Consider the following 19,814-nt stretch of genomic DNA (forward strand, 5'->3'; position numbering starts at 1 on the left):
AGTTCGTGGAAAGCCCTTCCTCCCTCCCCCTCCCTCTTCCTCTCTGTGCCTGAACGTCTGTCAGTGGTTTTCACAGCTTAGGCTCCGGAGAATGCCACTGTGTGACAAGGTCTCACTGGTCCTTGACAAAATGAGAAGGAAAGAAAGTGTAGCAACTTTTTCATAAAGCTAGCTTTCTTAGCTATGAAGTACTATCCTTTCTTTGAAATTAAGTTCTTCCTCTTTTGTTTTTATATTAAGATGCCCCCCTTAAAAATGAAGTGATGGGAACAGATGATGGAAATCCAAAAATAATAAAACAAGCAAGCAGATAATAAAACAAAAAGTTGGCCATTATACATAGATTTCACTTCAAAAAAAATTTTTTTAATCCATGAAATCAAAATGTGTATGAGAACCATATCTCTAGGCCAATGCTCTTTTTAAAAGTGCTCACTGAGGGGGGGGGGCGCCTGGGTGGCTCAGTGGGTTAAAGCCTCTGCCTTCCGCTCAGGTCATGATCCCAGGGTCCTGGGATCGAGCTCCGCATCGGGCTCTCTGCTTCGCAGAGAGCCTGCTTCCCCCTCTCTCTCTGCCTACTTGCGAACTGTCAAATAAATAAAATCTTAAAAAAAAAAAAAGTGCTCATGGGGAGCCTGGGTGGCAAAGTCAGTTGAGGGTCAGACTCTTGGTTTCCTTTCAGTTCAGGGCGTGACCTCAGGGTCGTGGGTTCAAGCCCCACTTTAGGTTCTGTGCTCAGCGTGGAGTCTGCATAGGACACTCTCTCCCTCTCCCTCTGCTCCTCCATGGCCCCCTTCAATGTTCCCACTCTAAATCAGTCAATCTTACAAAAAAGTGCTTGTTCATCACCTGTGATGAAAAGCCAGTTTTTTCTCTCCAACCAGGTGTGGAGCGATGTCTTTGTAAAAGACAATGACATAAATTATTAGAAAAATAAAATGGTCCTTGGATGCTGCCGTGATAATCAGATTGCTATACAAGTTTCCACCGAGGCTCAGTTTCTGTGTGAACCTTGCCGCAGGCTGGTGAAGCATTGGTACACCAGCTCTGGCCTGCAGAGCACGTGCTCAGTACATTCAATGTTTCATTGGCAACATTACACTCTTTCCAACACCAGGCCGTGCAGAGGTATGATGGGAAAAGGGGTTCTGTGGTCCAACCCATTCAGGAGAAGTGCAGTGTCTTTCATCTGGTTATATGGGGAATAATATTGCAGTATTTCTTTCTTTCTTTTTTTTTTCATTTTTTTTCAGGTTTTATTTATTTATTTGTCATAGAGAGAAAGAGAGAGAGAGAGCACAAGCAGGGGGAGCAGCTGGCCGAGGGAGGAGCAGACTCCTGGCTGAGCGGGGAGCCCGATGCAGCCTCGATCCCAGGACCCCGGGATCACCACCCGAGCTGAAGTCGGAAGCTAAACCAACTGAGCCACTGAGGCGCCCCAGCTATCTTTTTAATGTCCTTTTCTGAACTCTGGTGTTCTATAGATCACAGTTTGGGAAACAGTGCTTGGAAACACAGCATATGCCTGTGATTTGGAGGAAACCACCGATGTCACCTTCAGCGTGCTAACTCTCCGTTTGGAACTTCGAAATGAGCCATACTAGAAATGTGTGGATGTGCTGGTGTGCTCACACTTCATTACGAAGCACAATTAATCCAGAGTTTTCCTCTCCCTGTGCCAACTGATACCACTTCTGGACCTTGCCTCATTTCTATTCCCTCCACCTGCTGCTCTAATGAGACTCCTGCGCCTTGATACTTTTCGCCCTTCTCTAATAAGCTCCACCATTAGCCATTTTCCCTCCGCCTTTCCTGTTGTGCCCATGAATTCACCACTTGGTTCTCAGGTAAAGCCATCTTTATCCTTTAAATTCCTCCTTTACGCTGTTGCCAGAGCTTTCTTTCAGAGCCACAAATCCAAGCACGCCACAGCTCTGCTTACAGCTCTTCCCTACCTTCTCAGTAGCGTCCTGTGACAAGGGACGAGAGCATCCCAGCCTTGTGCCTCCCAACCCTGAACCACGCCCCACAGCCATTGTGTGCTCAGAACCCCGGAGCCCTTCCAGCATGTTTCCTCACAGGGTAGGATGGCAGGGAAAGGAGGGAGAGAGATGAAAAAAGGCTAGAGGAGAACAGGACATTGTGAGATCAGGCTTCTCAAGGGACTGGCAGCATGACCCACAGGGTACCTTAGGTTTCTGTCCAGGTGAAGGGTTGTGGGGAGGAAGACAGGAACGTGTGGCTTCTAAAGTTCCAGCTTGGACAGAGGAGGAACTCAGCAAGAAGGGATGAGAAGAGGAGTCAGCTCCTTGGGAAGGATGTAATGACCGCAGATCCACTGGGAGAAGGGAAATCCTTCCCTTCCAGAACTTCCAACAACACACACAGCAGAACTGTAGTGAGATCCAGAAGCATGGTCACGGCGGCTATGAAGCCACGGACAACTTTAAGGAAATCCCCTCACAGTGAACTGAGTCACCCAAACCCTTGCTTCTTGACTATACAAAGATGATTAGGTGGGACTAAGGTCCAATTTGAGACCATAAAAATTTAAGTAAAATCCACCACCTCCAATAGAGAATTATTTCTACATCCCAATCTCATCATAACTTCCACAGTACTCTGTACATCCCTGGGGCATGCGTTCTATTTTACCTTGTATTTTAGCAGTTTGGGAAGTTTCTTTAAGCTCATGAGCCTCTCCAGGTGTGACCAGATGCCTGATTCACCTTGCAAATCTGAAGTGGGATGTCTAATATTTGTTTATTGAAGAATTTACTGCTATAACTTCTCAGTTTGAAACTTGCACTTTCCCACAAAATTCTATTTCAGATTCACCTCTGTTGCTCATACAAACAAAGGCAGTTGATAGATTCCCTTGCAATGACCTGTACATTACAAAGTGAGGAAAAAGCATATCTTACATAAGCGCTCATTTTAGGGAGTCCAAAGAACCTAAAATGGTTTACTTCTCAGGGATGTAAGATGTTTTGTTCTTTTTTTTTAGTATTTTATTTATTTGTCAGAGAGAGAGAGAGAGTGAGTCATCGCACAAGCAGGGAGAGCAGCAGGTAGAGGGAGAAGCAGGCTCCCTGCTGAGAGCCTGGTGTGGGAGCTGAAGGAAGATGCTTAACCAACTGAGCCAGCCAGGCATCCCTTACTCTGTATTTGTTTTTTGTTTTTTTAAGATTTAATTCATTTATTTGACAGATAGAGATCACAAAGGCAGAGAAGCAGGCAGAGAGAGAGAGAGAGGAGGAAGCAGGGTCCCCGCTGAGCAGAGAGCCCGATGCGGGGCTCGATCCCAGGACCCTGAGATCATGACCTGAGCTGAAGGCAGAAGCTTTAACCCACTGAGCCACCCAGGTGCCCCCTCTGTGTTTCTTGATGTCTTATTCATTTGCGGTCACTGTTAATATATGAGTATCTGTGGACCTGGTGACTTACAGGGTCTATAAATCTTCTAACATGTTTGTTAACAAGTTTGAGCTGGAGTCATAGCTATAGGAATGCCTAGAAGTGAGAATTGATGAGAGAGCCCTAAATCATATTGAAGTCCCAGTGGAACCAGATCAGTATTTGCTCCTAAATTATGAGCTACTTTAAGGAATATCCTACAAAGAAGAATATACTACAGTATATGGATATAGGGCAATAAGAAGACCAATAACGCTCATTTTGGAATACATGCCCTATTTTCATCACAGATCTTGCTTAGAACCCATTGCAGACCTGTGACCTATCCGTGAACTTGCAGTAAGAATATCCTCAGGTCACTCTGAAGGCAGATGACATTGGAAGAAAGTTCAGTCTTCTGCACTTGGCACCTCGTCACCAATGGCTGTTCCCCAGTGTTTAACTACCAATCTAACCCATTTAATCAAAGTCCTTACGATTTTGTGGGTTGCCCCAAAGAAGGAGATAAAACTAGGTGCCTTTCCCCATCTTCATGAGAGGAGGGCCCAACTATCTCATACATAGAAAGTCCCTGTAAAGCAAAGCAGATTCTTCTTGTTGTGCCAAACATCATTAAAGGATTAAACATGCATGGAAGTAATAAGAGCATTGTTATCCTAGGAGAAAGGTGCAACCAAACCCCTTGAATTTCAAGAGCTTTGTAAAAATCGGTCTCACTTCTTAGTGGAAGCATCGGTCACCAGAAGAAAGACAGTGGAACTGACTCCTGAGGTGGCCGTGGTCTATGTCCTCCATGACTAGATGGCACCTTGGGGAATGGGCTAGTGAGCTGAGAACACTGATGGCCAAAAGCCCTATTACTTGGAGCTCAGGCCTCTTTGTGCAAGATGCCCTAGTAACAGAATGTAACCCCCAGACACTGCTTTGCCTTCAGGACCTGCTGCGTCCATATCAGCATTATTTGCAATGGACAAAACATGGAAACAACCCAAGTGTCCATTGATGGATGAAGAGATAAGCAAACTCTGGTGTGTACGTAACAATGGACTATTTCTCAGCCATAAAGAAGAATGAGATCTTGCCATTTGCAACAACAGGGATGGACCTTGAGGGCATTCTGCTAAGGGAAATAGCCAGACACGAAAGATCACATCTTATTATGATTCCCTTTCTAGAAAATACCCAGAAGAGGCAAATAGAGACAGAAAGTAGAACGGTGGTTGCTGGGAGCTAGGAGGAGTAGAAAATGTGGAGCTATTGTTCATTGGGTATAGAATGTCAGTTTTGCAGATTGAAAAGTGTTCTGGAGAGAGATGGTGGTGATGGCAGCACATCAGTATGAATTATCTAATACCACTCAACTGTACACTGAAAAATGGATAGTCAGGGGCGCCTGGGTGGCTCAGTGGGTTAAGCCTCTGCCTTCAGCTCAGGTCATGATCTCAGGGTCCTGGGATCGAGCCCCGCATCGGGCTCTCTGCTCAGCGGGGAGCCTGCTTCCCCCTCTCGCTCTCTGCCTACTTGTGATCTCTCTCTCTGTCAAATAAATAAATAAAATCTTAAAAAAAAATGGATGGTCAATTTTAACGTTATATATGTTTCACCAGCAAAAATAATAATAATTTTTTTAACCCTGCTGCAAAAGTGTTCTGTTCCAGCACCCGTGAGGGCAGCCACTGCAGCGGGGGTCAATTCCCACCTCCCCACCTGGGCCAGATCTTCACTAGAGTGGGGGGGTTGCTTTGCCCTCCTGCAACCGCAATCTCTACCTTTCTCTACAGTCAAAGGCCCAAAACTTACCCTCCAGTAATAGCAGTAGATTCATAAAGTTGTCCATCTCCCCTCTCCCATGTCTAAATCCCTCCAGCAGAAGTGCGTGGGGCTCAAGCATTGCTTGATAGAATGTGGCATTTATTAATAGTAGTAAGACTAAGAAGAGTCCATTACAAATTTGGTAATTTCGGAACACCTATTTGACATGCAAGGTGAATAATCAAGTAAGCAGTAAGATAAAGATACACGTAATGTGGAGCTCCAAAGAAAGGTCTGTGCTGCAAACATAAATGTGGGCCTCTTGCCCAGGATGCATAGAGTAGAATGGGAGTGGATGAGCTCACCCTGAGAAAATCTGCAGCGCTAGGAGGTTGTTAACTAGCAGACTTAAAAGGGAAACTACCTCCCAAGTCTTTCTAGCCTGCTCGTATGGGATGGCCAAATTAAGAACCTGACTAAATTTAGACACTTTTGGTTGCAATGAGGGAAACTGAAGGAAGAAAGGAATTGTGTTAGAAACTGAATGATTCCTATAAAGGAAAGGGTACAAAAATAAAAAACTGGAGAGTACACACCATCCAACTCTCCCATTAGCATGACTACCTGCTTCTCTCCGTAAATTAGCTTTATCCTGGAATTGGAGACATTGCTACAGTAGCTCCTGGACCCCATCTCTCCCAGCTTTACCATCAGAGGACTGAGTGTCTTCAAAAATTTGAGTGAAGATTTGATGGGTTCAACTAGGTTATGAGATCACTCTGGCTTAGGCTGTGTTGGAGCCCAGGGATAGAACATTTATAGATATTGTACAGATATATTGTATAGATACAATGGAATATTATGCATAGATATTATGTATAGATATATTGTATAGATACATATGTATCTATATATGCATATATGCATAGATATTATGTATAGATATATTGTATAGATACAATGGAATATTATGCAGCCATCAAAAAGGGAAATCTTACCATTTGCGTGGATAGAACTAGAAGGTATTATGCTAAGCGAAATAAGTCAATCAGGCAAAGACAATTACCATATGATCTAACTGATATGCAGAATTTAAGAAACCAGGCAGAGATTCATAGGGGAAGAGAGGAAAAAATGAAACAAGATGAAACCAGAGAGGGAGACAAATCATAAGAGACTCTTAATCTCAGGAAACAAACTGAGGACTGCTGGAGGGGAAGGGAGATGAGAGGGATGGGGTGTCTGAGTGATGGACTTTGGAGGGGGTATATGTTGTAGGAAGTGCTGTGTATTGTGTGAGACTCATGAATCACAGAACTGTACCCCTGAAACAATACGTTATATGTTAATAATTTAAAAAAAAAGAAAAAGAAGAAGAAGGGTCATTGAGGATAGGAAAGACCTCATCAGAATCCCAAGATTGAGGAGCACCTGACTCTTGGTTTCAGCTCAGGTGATGATCTCAGGGTCATGGGGTTGGCCTCGCATGGGCTCTGAGCTCAGTGTGGAGTTTGCTTGAGATTCTCTCTCCTTCTCCCTCTGCCCCTCCCACTCATGCACACACTCTCTCTTTTACTCTCTTTCTCTGAAATAAATAAACCTTAAAAGAAGAAGGAGGAGGAGAAGGAGGAGAAGAAGAAGAAGGAGAATCCCAAGATTTGAGTCAGAAAAACATTTCCTAGAAAAGACAGACTGACAGACAAAACCAAATGTCCAGTACACAACACAGACTGTTGAGACAGGGCCTGCTTACCAAAGGTACAGTGGATAAAGGAAGCCATGATGCCAGCCACGTCCCCTCTCCCTCTGGACAGGTCACATCTCGGTGACTCTAGGACTCCTGCTGGCATGCAGACTCCTGTTGAAACCCCAGTGGAGTTCACTCAGGGAAAACTGAAGCTCACCATGAGGTCTTAAAACACCCTAGAACAATCCACGGACACCACCATGGGCCCACACCACGGTCAGCTCGCAGCATTTCCTCCCTCTTCCATCACAAGGAAGAGCCCCATCCCCCCAACCCCCATCTCCAAGAAGGCTACTCGATCAGAAGCAAGGGTCCATAGGTCCACACAATTCTAAAGTTGCCTCATCAGACACTGGAGAGCCCTCCCGTTGGCGTGATGGTTTTCTTGTTCTTTGGCAAAACATAGCTGTACCAGAAATTAAAGCGTTTTTCCAAGCAGCGGTCATTACTAGGTGAGCACAAGGCTCCATCTTTGGTTTTCTTAGCCCTCTGCTTGCAGCACAGAAATACTGCCCCTCCTCGCTCTTAGGTACTCATCTGCATGGACACAAGAACCACAAGCAGAACTGCAAAGTCACTGTTGATTATCTAGGACCCAACATAGGGTCCCAGTGAGGGTTATCACAACAATTGGGTCACTGTTAACTCTCAACAGAAGGACTTGAATAGGTCTGAGGCCTTCATGGGGCCACACCAACCAGTGACCGATGACCACTGTTACCCAGAACTTTCCTAGAGGCATCCAACTACACCAGCCCCTAGTATTTATATACAGTGTTGACAGAGTAAACATCTGTGTTTTTGTCCATTTTTCTCCCGTTTAGAATTGAGAGCTCCTACCCCTTTTGCAGTTATCACTCATTCCAGCTGGCCGCAATCATTGCTTTTCATACCGCGTTTGCCACAGTCTGGTTACTATCAGGAGAGGAGTCCTCTGCTCTCACTTGACTTTGACGCTATCATCACTACCCTGAAAATTCTGAGGAATCGTTGATCTCCAAGGAGATAGCTGGTCATTCTCGCTTTCTGTGCTCCACAACCCAGCATTTGCTACCTCCATGTTACCCTTGTCCCATCTGATAATAGACAATGTCAAGACATTCTCATGCTTAAGCTGATGTTTACCCTTTCTTACAACTAATAACAAGAAGCAGAAGGAGATCAGAGGCTACCGGACTCTTCCAGCAACAGGGCAGGAGTCTTACCAACATATACATTTATGCTGATGCGTTCATTCTATCTTTCACTTACTTCTCTTATTCTAAATCTAGACCTTCTTAATCAAATAGTCTCAATTTCTGCATGGGGCAGGATATATATTGCCCCACCAAACTGAGTTTCAATTACAAAACTGCCCCAAACTTTAAAGCATCATCGTTCACTTGTTAACTTGTGGCTATTAATTCCCATCAAGCCAGATTATGTGATACCATACTCTTTATATATTGATATGTCTATCCATTCATGCCCCAACCAGTTCAGGTCAGGCCCATTTTCCTATTAGACCTATTTTTAAATGTCTTAGAGTTCAGCTTGGTCTACCAGGATAGTTATGGGATGTCTTTTGGCACTGACTTAATATAACACGCTTCCAGAAATGGATGTGCTGGTAAAGTTTATTTACATCACGTTTTATCACGTCAGTCATATTCAAGTCCTAGAAATCTGCATTTACATAAAGCGTCCAGTACCTTCCTGGAAGATTTTTTTTTTTTTTTTTTTTTTTTTTTTTTTGCAAAAACACAAACAAAACAGGAGGCAATCAATACAATAGTGGGGTAAGCTTAGTGACCATCATGCTTCTCTGGGGGCTCATGTGGGATTTCAGAGTGAACTGTATCCAAAGGCTGCCAGTGGCAACTCATGAGAGAGTCATAGAGCTCCTCACTTTTCACCATAAACTCCTTGTTTAATTCCTCAATATTCACATGAAGGTTTGGATCTGCGAAGGCAATAAAAACAAGTTTTACAGAACACATATTGGCAAGGGCTTAAAAATCAGAGTTTCTCAAAAAATGAGCAGGAAAATATTGCAGACATTTCATGTTAGAATTTTTAGATTGCATGCTTTCTTTCAGTAAGATTTGAAAGTAGAAATTAAAGCTGGAAAATCACCACTGCCAGACTCAAAGGGGATCTGCGTGGTGGGAGAGATGGAGGGGAGGGATGGAATCGAGCGAGGTTTGGAAAAGGAGGGGACAGGATTTGGAAATGGACTCACATTGGGGCCAAAGAGAAAAGGAGGGTCAAGGATGAGCCTGGAGCTTCTAGCATGAGCACCCGGCGGGGGGGGGGGGGGGGGGCGGGACACAGAGCCAGGGAGCCCGGACCAAATCCATAGGACGGGGCTTTGAAACAATAAACGTGCTGCTTTATTTGCTTAACTAACAGATTGATGTAAGTGATGCAAACTAGATAAAGCAACTAATTCAGAAACAGAGGGAGGCCTGGCCTTCCTTCTTTAAAACCTGGAACTCAGGGCGCCTGGGTGGCTCCGTGGGTTGGGTCTCTGCCTTCAGCTCAGGTCATGATCTCGGGGTCCTGGAATCGAGCCCCATGTCGGGCACTCTGCTCGGCGGGGGGCCTGCTCCCCTCCCCCGCCTGCCTCTCTGCCTGCTTGTGATCTCTGTCAAATAAATGAATAAAATCTTTAAAAAAATAAATAAAAATAAAAAAATAAAACCTGGAACTCTATGATAAGGTGGTGTTAAGTTTATCGTGAAAGCATCAGACCTAGATCTTCCTCCAAAGTTGCCAGGTTTCCAAGGTTTTGTACTGAACATAACCAAAGAAGCCCTCTCGTGTTCCTTTCTAATTTTTGCAAGCCTTAGCTCATTCAGGACCGTAATTCTTCTACTTCCAAATACTCACATGGGATCATGATACCCATTTGTATTTATATGTGTTATGGGCTAAATGTTTGTGTCCCCCTCACATTCATATGTTGAAACATTTCCTACATGATGGTGTTTGAAGATGGGGCCTTTGGGAGATAATTAGGGTTCGTTGAGCTCTGAGGGTTGGGCCCTAGTCTGATAGGATTAGTGCCCTTACAAGAAAGGACACCAGTGCTGGTGCACTCTCTCTCCCCCTGCCTGGTGACGATATAATGAGAAGGTGGCCATCTGCAAGCCGGGAAGAGAGCTCCGGCAGGCACTGAATCAACTGGCACCTTAATCTTGGACTTCTCAGTATCCAGAACTATGAGAAATAACTTTGTTATTCAAGCCACCCAGTCTGTGGCATTTTGTGAGAGCAGCCCCAGCTGACTAATGTCCTTCTATACTTATTTTAGAACCAAGATCATCAAGTAACTCTAATGCATCATGTATGTTTCATGAGCCACTTTCCACTTTCTTCGCTGGAGTCATTCGTGACTACGCAGTGTATGTGGCCTAGAAAACAGATGGGGTGTGGTCAGCTATGAACCCCAGACTAATGATCTAGGCCCTTCCAGTGACATTGGCCCTAGTGGTAAAGAAACCTACAAAAGACAAGCTCATTACAGCTTCCCTAAACTCGTGGGCCCTCGAGACCAAGCGGTCCAACACAGCAGACACTCATCACCTGTGGTTACTGAGCACTTGAAAGGAGACTAGTCCTCACAGAGATGTGATGTAATATACACTGCATTTTGAAAACTTGGTATTAAGATTTTTTTTTTAAATCTCATTCATTTTTATATTCATTACAATTTTAACGAAGTATTTGGGGTATGTTAGGTTATAAGTATTGAAATTAATTTCATCTGTCTGTCTCATTTTAGCTTTTGTTTTTTAATTTAAATTGGAAAATTTAAACCTGTGTACATGGGTGGATTGGTGTATCAAGTCATTTCCCCTGGACAGAGCTGCTCCAGCTCTCCCAAGAGCTTACACTAACCACTGAAGGGGCTATTCCCTGCCAGATGCTGTTAAAACACTTCAAGCACTTCAGAGCTCTTGTCCTCACACTTTCTAAGGACGTCGATTTTAACATCCCATTTTACAGATGGGGATGCTGACGCCTGGAGATGAGTTTGTCTGGTATTACAGCGCTCTTAAGCGATATTCGAACCCTGGAAGTCTGCACCCAGAAAGCACAACTCTTTGTAGGTTTTCCTTTAATCTTTACACTGTCTGCAGGACTGATGCAAGCAGGGAGATTTGACTTACGCTCAAGCGTTGATCAAATATATCTCAATAAAACTAGAACTGCCCCATAGCATTTAAAGATTGGAACAACAGTTGCATTTCCTTTGAACATTAAGCACTGCTAACCTGTGGGTGGGTTTGGTCTGGTGGGGGTGCCCTGGGGGTGGGAGAAGGGATAAGAAGTAGACAAAGGTCTTATCTCTGCCTGTCTTTTCCACTTCTCTTTCCCATAACTTAAGCAAAATAAGCCAGACATTTTCTTCCCTTCCTTGAAGAAGACGGGTCAGAAACAGCTCCTGCTCTGGGCAAATGCACTTTGTGTTCATACAGATCAAGAACTACAAGGAGCACTTCCTGATGCCACAGACAGGGCCTGTGAGGTCCTTCAGGAACCAGTAACCCCGAGGGAAGCTAGGAAGCCAGGTCACAGTGAGCACCTCATACTTCTCCCCTTAGCAATCAAAATTAAAGCAGAATTAAGGGGTACCTGGGTGGCCCAGTCAGTTAAGCCTCTGCCTTCAGCTCAGGGTTCAAGGATCGAGGCCCACATCAGACTCCCTGCTCTGCTCAGTGTGGAGACTGCTTCTCCCTCTCCCTCTGCCGCTCCCCCTGCTTGTGTGTTGGCCCCCTGAGTGTGTGTGTGTGTGTGTGTGTGTGTGTGTGTTTCAAATAAATCAGTAAATAAATAAAATATTTTTTAAAATAAAGCAGAATTAATCCCAAAGTTTACATTTATGGAGGGAACAGTTCTTAAAAACACCTTACTATCTTACCATTTGGAAATGTCCCCATTTCCTAGTCCCTCAGAAAGACCCAAATCGGTGGCTTTACTCCAGCTTCCCACAGAAGCAGTTTCCCAAGACCAGACAAACTGCTGAAGAAAATAGCTTACGGGACCTACGTGGGAATTTTCCAGTAGAATCTCTCAGCTTCTAGCCAGCTGAGTAATGAGTAACCTGGAAACGGGTTAGCTTTCTTTTCGACCGTGGCACACAGGGTTTCTGTTACCTTCCAGTGGCTCCTCATCTTGCCTCTCTGCCGGTGCTGTGCTTCCCTACAAGGAAATCAGGATGTTGAGAAAAAAAAAAAAAAATCATTTTTTCTTAAAGGTTTACTATCAACACATGCTTTTAAAGAAAACATTAGCTGTCAAAATTATGAACGACGAGGGGCACCTGGGTGGCTCGGTCATTAAGCCTCTGTCTTCGGCTCAGGTCATGATCCCAGGTTCCTGGGATCGAGCCCCACATCGGGCTCCCTGCTCAGCAGGAAGCCTGCTTCTCCCACTCCCCCTCCCCCTGCTTGTGTTCCTGCTCTTGCTGTCTCTCTCTCTGTCAAATAAATAAAATCTTCGAAAAAAATTATGAAGGACTATACTTATGAAATAGGTGAACGAAGTCAAAGGAAGAAAAAAAATCATCAAGGAGGAGCATGCCTGGCAAAGACATCAGGGATCTCTGAAGCTTCTGGGAACTAACTGGTCTTCCAGGGCCTCACATGAACTGGACACCGGGGACTCAGGCATCCAGACTCCACAGTCCCTGCACTAAATGCTCAACTCTCCCCGGGGCTCTGCCCTTCCTTCCAGATGACAATCTGTAAAATCTTCATGAGCATATTCTCCTTGTAGCCTTCTAATCACACCCCAAGCCCACAGCTCAGCTAAGGACCAGGACGGTCCGTGCTTAAGCAGATAAAGAGGCCATAGAAAAGCAAACCAATAAATCAGAGAAATAAATTCCAGAAGCACTCCCCAGATGAATCTCGGTTGGTTAACCCAGAGCCTATTGGCCCTCCTGGGACAGTAAAGTTTTTATGATTCCTCTCCACAGACACCTGTTGAGAACTGTCTTTGTCAAGGATGTACAGCTGTTCCAAGGAACCAGCCCACCCAGTAAGAGCCCTGGTAGCTCCTGGCACCAAAGAACTCAATTAAGCCTCCCTTGCTAAGACGGATGAGATTATACTGAAAGCCAAAGACCCCCTAGCTCTTCTTTTCAATCTGTCCAAAAGTATGCCTCCCTTCCCCTCAGAAATAGATCCCGGTTTGGAAAATAAATTATATGGTTACCGTATGTTTAATCTCACCATTGGCATATTTTTCCTATTCAGAAAGGGCAAAGACAGCCAGAATCTGTGCTTGAATGAGGCCCTTCTTATGATACAATATTTCCAAATAACTTCACACTTCCTTTTTCAATACGTGTTCTGGTAAATGTGGATCCTACACCACCAGGGTGTGGGGAACGGATGCTCTCTAAACACAGTTTCTCTCTGCATGAGGGGCACCTGGGCAGTACCCAGTGTCCTTGAAGAAGGGCATCTCAAGTACCCTTCCTCCTCTGCTAGCGCGAGTTTGGGACAGATGCACTGATGAAGCCCAAAGACCTGAGAATCATTTTGAAGATATCCACTTCCTCTGATCTTAAGACACAGTCAAAAGGCAAGGGGCTCTTGGGAGGCTGAGCTCTTGGAGAAAGAAGAGCTAAGAACACAGGTGTGCTATATAGTAGGGGAAACAGGCAATAAACTGTGACATCTGGCAGAGGTCACTCTTCCTTAGGCAAGACTAAAGCAAGGGCATGTGATCGAAAGAGGCCCACGGCACACAGCCTTACCATCTGGAATCTTGACGATCTGCTCCTAACCAAAACCTCGCCAAGAAAGCAGGCAGGTGGCACGAGGGTGCTCACCACAGCCACCAAAGAGAATATATTTATAATTCTTGATATTGCATGTCATACTAGTAATTTGCATGGAGAGTGGGCTGAAAATCCCAGAAGCTGTCAACAAAAATGGAGAGAAGAAAGTCGGGGGCGGGGTGGACAAGAAGAGAAAAAGAGGAGTTAATTTCTTTTTAAAATGTTACTTATGTTTCTTTGTTCTTTAATTGTTGTTGCTGCTGTTTCTGTCTTTTATTTCTGTCTGGTGTTAATTTCTTCATTTTCTCAGAGTTCACAGAAATCAGGAAATACTTTTGTTTCCGAAGTTGCCGATATACTCAAACCTACACTTTTCTATTTAAGATAAAGTTAACCACCAGAAGACACATAGACCATTTCCCAAAAGGTCAAAAGAACTGAAGGTGTGGAAGGAAAAAAAAAATGTGCTAAAACCTCAGGCAATGTAGCAAAAGTTTTTGGGTTTTTTTTGTTTGTTTTGTTTTCTTTTGTAAGTGATGCAATATCAAACGTCTGCTAAAAGGGTAAAACCTGATTTGGGTTTAAAAAGAAAAAAAGCCAAGAAATCTAACAAGGTATTTTCTATAGAAGAAGGCACACCTAAAACAGGCTTGAAAAACTGAAAATGAAAAGTTTGGAAGAAAACAAACCGCAAACAAATCCAAGTGTTAAAAACTGAGGGCTTAACTGTTAAATTTAACTCTGGGTTTAAGGCACAGGCCATCCCACAAGGAGGACATTACCAAACAGATTGGAGACAAAGCTAATGCTTCGACTGCTACATGCTAATTTCCATAATATGTAAGTATCTACACAGTCAGAAGAAAGGGGCACCTAAATGGAAAAAGATGCACAAAGGACATCGAGGAGGTCACTGAACACAGATACCAAGAAACAGTTTAAAAGGTCTTTGCTCTCAATAATAGGCAAACGGGGGGCGCCTGGGTGGCTCAGTGGGTTAAAGCCTCTGCCTTCGGCTTGGGTCATGGTCTCAGGGTCCTGGGATCGAGCCCTGCATCGGGCTCTCTGCTCAGCGGGGAGCCTGCTTCCCTTCCTCTCTCTCTCTGCCTGCCTCTCTGCCTACTTGTGATCTCTGTCAAATAAATAAAATCTTTAAAAAAAAATAATAGGCAAACGCCTTCCTCCCCTGTCACATAGGTTAATCACACACAGAAACGTAAAGAGGCAAGCATACCCACAGCAGCCATGAAAAGTGTAAACTTAGGAAAGCTTTTTGGTGTATAATTTGCTGTCTGAAATTCTAAATGTTCTATCTTTGATCCAGACCTTCCACTTCCAGAATTTTTTAAAGATTTATTGGAGGGAGGGAGGGAGGGAGGGAGGGGGAGGGAGAGAGAGAGAGAGAGTGTGTGGTGTGCGTGAAAGAGAGAGAGAGCACGCATGCGCAAGTGTGCAAGTAGGGGGAGGGGAGAGGGAGAGAGAACCTCAAGCAGACTCTTCACTGAGCCCAGAGCCCAATGGGGGGCTTAGTCTCACAACCCTGAGATCATGACCTGAGCCAAAATCAAGAGTTGGGACCCTTAACCGACTGAACCACCCAGGTGCCCCTCTAGAAATTTATTCTTAGCCAAAAAACATTTAAATACTCGGAGATAGGTAGAAGTTTGTTAAAGCACTGAGAACATTCAAAGTGTTAGTCAATAAGGGATGAGCTAATATCACAGCACCTCCAAATGGGCAACTTTTAAAGAAAGCTCCTTATTAAAAAGGCCATCTTTGGGGGTGGGGTGGGGAAGGGACCCCTCCTAAGGCAACCTGTAGTAGGAGCAAGCAAAGAGTAAACCAGGATGTACTACTCAGTCTGTTCTTGTTCGTCTCCCCCATCTCCCTAAACAAAAATAAAGCCCAATTGTGCTGATTTAAGAATAGAAGAGAAAAATGTAGAGAACACAGATGCACTTGAACAAGACTTTCTTCTAAGTGGGCAGGAGATGGGGAAGAGGGAAAGGATGGGGAGAGGGCTGGGGGAAGTTTCCCCTTCCTTACTCTAGCACTCCCGTGCGATTTTAGAAATTGCTTGCTTTAGTAACCAAATTATCAGAATATCTTTGAAAAGCATGTTAATGTTTTCTGCTATTGCAAAACAAAACTACCTCCACTCCTATTTTGAGTAAAATTGAATGATAATCTAAAATTTGGTAGTAAGAATTTGGGCACACACGTCGCCAGCCTAGGATTTTTGCTTCGGGAAGACAGTCATGACTTAAATTGCCAAATTTCTCTAGTCATCAGCTTTTACTCTCTGGTATCAAAATGGGGAGCGAAAGCCATGGCTGTGGGAATTCGAATGAGAGCATCTGGGGGCGTGAAGTTAGGAAAAAGATGCTTCTAGGTTGGGCATGTGGATGATCTAGGAATCATTTCAGGGAGGGATACCTTAGGCGTGACCAGAGTTCCAGCTGGGGGTCCAGAGGTCTCCCGCACAGAAAGGTCAAGTTCATTTCCTTGTGCTGCACAGCCACAGCTATAGACAGAAAGGGAGTAACCACTGTGCTGTTGCTCAAACCAGTTGCCGGAGTGGTAAGCCTGGCAGGGCTGGAGCACTGGCTTCCCCCTAATAGTGGAGGAGAGACAACAGAAATGACATCACCAACCGAGGCAGACTCATTCAGAACCCCAGGTCTCTTTCTTCTTTCCCAGGGGCTAAGGGGTAAGAGTAAGGATGATTTCTGCATTAACTGTTTCGGAACACCTATTTCCAAAGCGATAGTTTGTAAATTGCCAAACATCGTCAGAAATCAAGCACGGATGGCCTTCCTTTTCATTGTTCAGAGTCGGGAGAAAGCAGCTTACCTTTGCCAGTACCAGTAATAATGATTTTGTTGAGCTATGCCAAAAGCTGCAAAACTCTCCTGTCCCGCCATTTATCCAGACACTTGACCAAATGAGACCAGGTCTCCACGGTTTTTATTCCTGCGTTAGTAATTCCAGGTCAGGGGACTAACCCCTCTCCTGCCTGCAAATACCTCTCACGGATGCCTGAGAACAGTAATCACACTTAGTGACAATTCCTGCTAGGCAATGAATGGCTTGACTTTCACTACAATGGGGTTAAAGTGTGGCTGGGGCAGGCTTCCATAGGGGTCACCTGGGAGGGACAGAAGGCAGCGGGGACAGAGAGGAGGGTGTGTTTGAGGGACCACCTGAAGTTTCCATGCCACTCCCTATAATAATTAGTCATTTGTAATAACTAAAACCTTAAAACAAAAACCACAAATTGATGTTTCCTTCCTCGGCTCCGCTATCTGCTTTCAAATCAGCAATTAGTGGACTTTTTTTTATAGCCCCTACAGGTTGAAATCATTACGCTGACCAGCTGGTGGAAAGAATGTGTAGAAGGAAAACACACTCACACACACACACACACACATGTCACACCCACCCCCTTAAAGCCGGTACAAGGAAACATTTTAAAGACTATTTCTGTGGTTCAGCATTATTTTTAAAAACACAGTAAAGTAAAAACAAACAAACAAAAAACCACAGTAAAGTATGCCTTCCCAAATTTCAGTGTGCTGTAGGAGTTACTTCGGCGTGTTGTTTACAATGTAGGTCCCAATTTAGTAGATTGGGATTAGACCTCGGTCAGATTCTGCTTTTCTAAGTAGCAAGCCTATACGAAGCATCAAAATGTTAAGAAGGTAACTTTCGAGTACACATAGAGGCACTTCGGGTCTGGCCATTTCCCTGCAGCTTATTAATAAGTGCTTGATGTAGTCTATATTCACCCAGATTGTAAAAAATCATCATCGTGAATTCAAATCATTCATTCACCCGTTATTTCCTGGACCCCTCCTTACACAAAGCCGGGTTGTGTCTCTAGATCTCCCCATGTTTCCTGGGAGATGGTATTGATGGACAGCTGGGGGCTATATTGCTAGGGCCACCCACTATTCAAGTTTTTCTTCCTTAATAACAGAACCCTGACTTTATTTGGACGCAGAGATAGGCTTCACTAGGAGACATTTCCTAGCTCTCCCTGCACAGGTAACTGCCCATGCGCTGACTGGCCAAAGTCTAGCTAGTAAGATGTAAATAGAATGATGATAAGGGGATTGAGGAAAGCTGTGTGGGGGTTTGTCTAGCTGGAAGGAGACCTCTTGTTCCCTGCCGTTTCCCCAGGCAGAGTGCTGAGATCATACATACGATGGCTGGAACCCAAACTCTGCAAGTATTTTGGCCTATGAGGTGACATCATGTAGGAAGTCATCCGCAAGAATATAGGATCTGAAAGAGAAAACAGGTCTGGGTCCCTGATGACTGTGGGCTCTTGGTACCAGCAGTACCTCAGACTTCTCTTACTCAAGAGATCAATGTCTTGTTGAAGCCACAGTTGTTTTAGGTTGCTATGTGTAGTTAAACACAGTTCCTAACTCCTATAGCAGCTTGGCCATCAAATAAAACATACCAGTTAAGTATTCTTTTTGTAAAACTTTAATGAGTTTTCTGTTCCTTCTCTTATTTTAGAGCTGTATTTCATAAAAGGAAAATCAGAATTTTTGCTCTGAATGGGTGAGAGATGAAGCCGTAGTTAGAAAGGAAAGGAGAAGCTAGACATTGGTAAGAAGGTGGTAAGGAGGCTGAGGAAGGGAGGTGAGTGTTGCATGTTGAAATCACTCAGCAGGATGACGGGAGCTGGGTACAGAGGACCCTGAGCGGAGTTCCAGAGAAGATGGAACATTCAGGGGCTTTGTTGACGACAGTGACAAGGAAGGATTCGTATTGTTTTCTTCTCTTAAAAGCCCTAAATGATGACTTCTCATATGTCACCTGCATTATTCCCAAGAAGCAGGTGAAGCAAATTTATGCCAGGGCAGACCATTGGCCAGTGTCCGGGGGAGGTAACCCACACTCAGCTTCCCTTAGCTGTATGTGCAAAGGAGACCAAAAGGCTCCGGCAAGATGCACAAGCACCTCTGTCGTCCTACACATTGACACTTGCTGCCTGCCACAGGAAAAAGGAGGGTGATTGAGCAGGAATATTAGACTCTCATCTTTTTTTTTAATATTTTGTTTATTTGACAGACAGATCACAAGCAGGCAGAGAGGCAGGCAGAGAGAGAGGGGGAAGCAGGCACCCCGCCGAGCAGAGATCCCAATGCGGGGCTCGATCCCAGGACCCCTAGATCATGACCTGAGCCGAAGGCAGAGGCTTTAACCCAATGAGCCACCCAGGTGCCCCTAGACTCTCATCTTTCTAACAAGCCTGATTTTTCCCTGCTATACCCAGCTTTTAGCCCAGTATATCTGCCTTACCAACTGCTGCCTGCACCCTCCCCCAAAACAAACTGGCTGTTTTTCCTTTAGCCAACCAAATAAAGCCAGGCTCTCAATAAATATTTGTTGAATGAATGAATAAATCAATGCATGGCTCAAGTGTAGAAAGCTTTTCAATCAATAATTTAAAAGCAAAACAACAACAACAAAAAATCCTGTTGTGCTTTAGAGTTAATGAACTCTTAACAGTGGGCTGTTTCTTGGCAACTGTAGTTTTCCCAAGAATGAGATTAAATGGCTTTTTGCCTCCTGCGTTTGGAAAGAGAACAGGACATTTTCAGGAAGTACGCTCAGTTTGAATCCAGTCGAGCAAGTATGTAATTCTGTACTGTTTCTCTTTAGACAGTGAAAAACTGCTTTTTCCTTCTTTGTTAAAGAGAAAGTTTGAGCCCAAGGAAATGTAAAAAGCAGGGACACCTGGGTGGCTCAGTCATTAAGTGGCTGCCTTTGGTTTAGGTCATAATCAAGCCCTGCATGGGCTTGATTTCCCTGCTCCACAGGAAACCTGCTTCTCCCTTGCCCCCCACCCTCCCCTTGTGATCCCTCTCTCACTGTGCCTCTGTCAAATAATTAAATCTTTAAATAGATATATATAAAGCAGCGGCAATAGGCCTGTTACTTTGCTGTGCGGTTCTGAAAGTTATTTTTCTAGACCAATTTCACATTTATAACCTCATACTGGATAAAGTGCATTTTAACTGTAGAGGGATTAATCCTTCTGAAAATGTACTTTTATCAGTGCTCTCCTCCAAAAATATACATACACAATTTTACATATAATTTCAG

The 19,814-nt window shown here is 44.3% G+C and overlaps 1 protein-coding gene across 1 annotated transcript; it reads right to left on the bottom strand.

The window, feature by feature from the left end:
• Positions 1-8,700: 8,700 nt before the first annotated feature.
• LOC308344414 (uncharacterized protein C6orf52) lies at positions 8,701-16,615 on the bottom strand (the record flags this gene model as incomplete). Its single annotated transcript, XM_080805962.1, has 4 exons — positions 8,701-8,858; positions 13,138-13,153; positions 16,128-16,305; positions 16,545-16,615. 4 exons carry the CDS (start codon positions 16,613-16,615, stop codon positions 8,701-8,703), a joined length of 423 nt encoding a protein of 140 aa, XP_080662088.1.
• Between the last annotated feature and the right edge of the window lie 3,199 nt (positions 16,616-19,814).

This window comes from Martes martes (genome assembly GCF_963455335.1).
Source record: "Martes martes genome assembly, chromosome: 6".
NCBI classification, from domain to species: Eukaryota; Metazoa; Chordata; class Mammalia; order Carnivora; family Mustelidae; genus Martes; species Martes martes.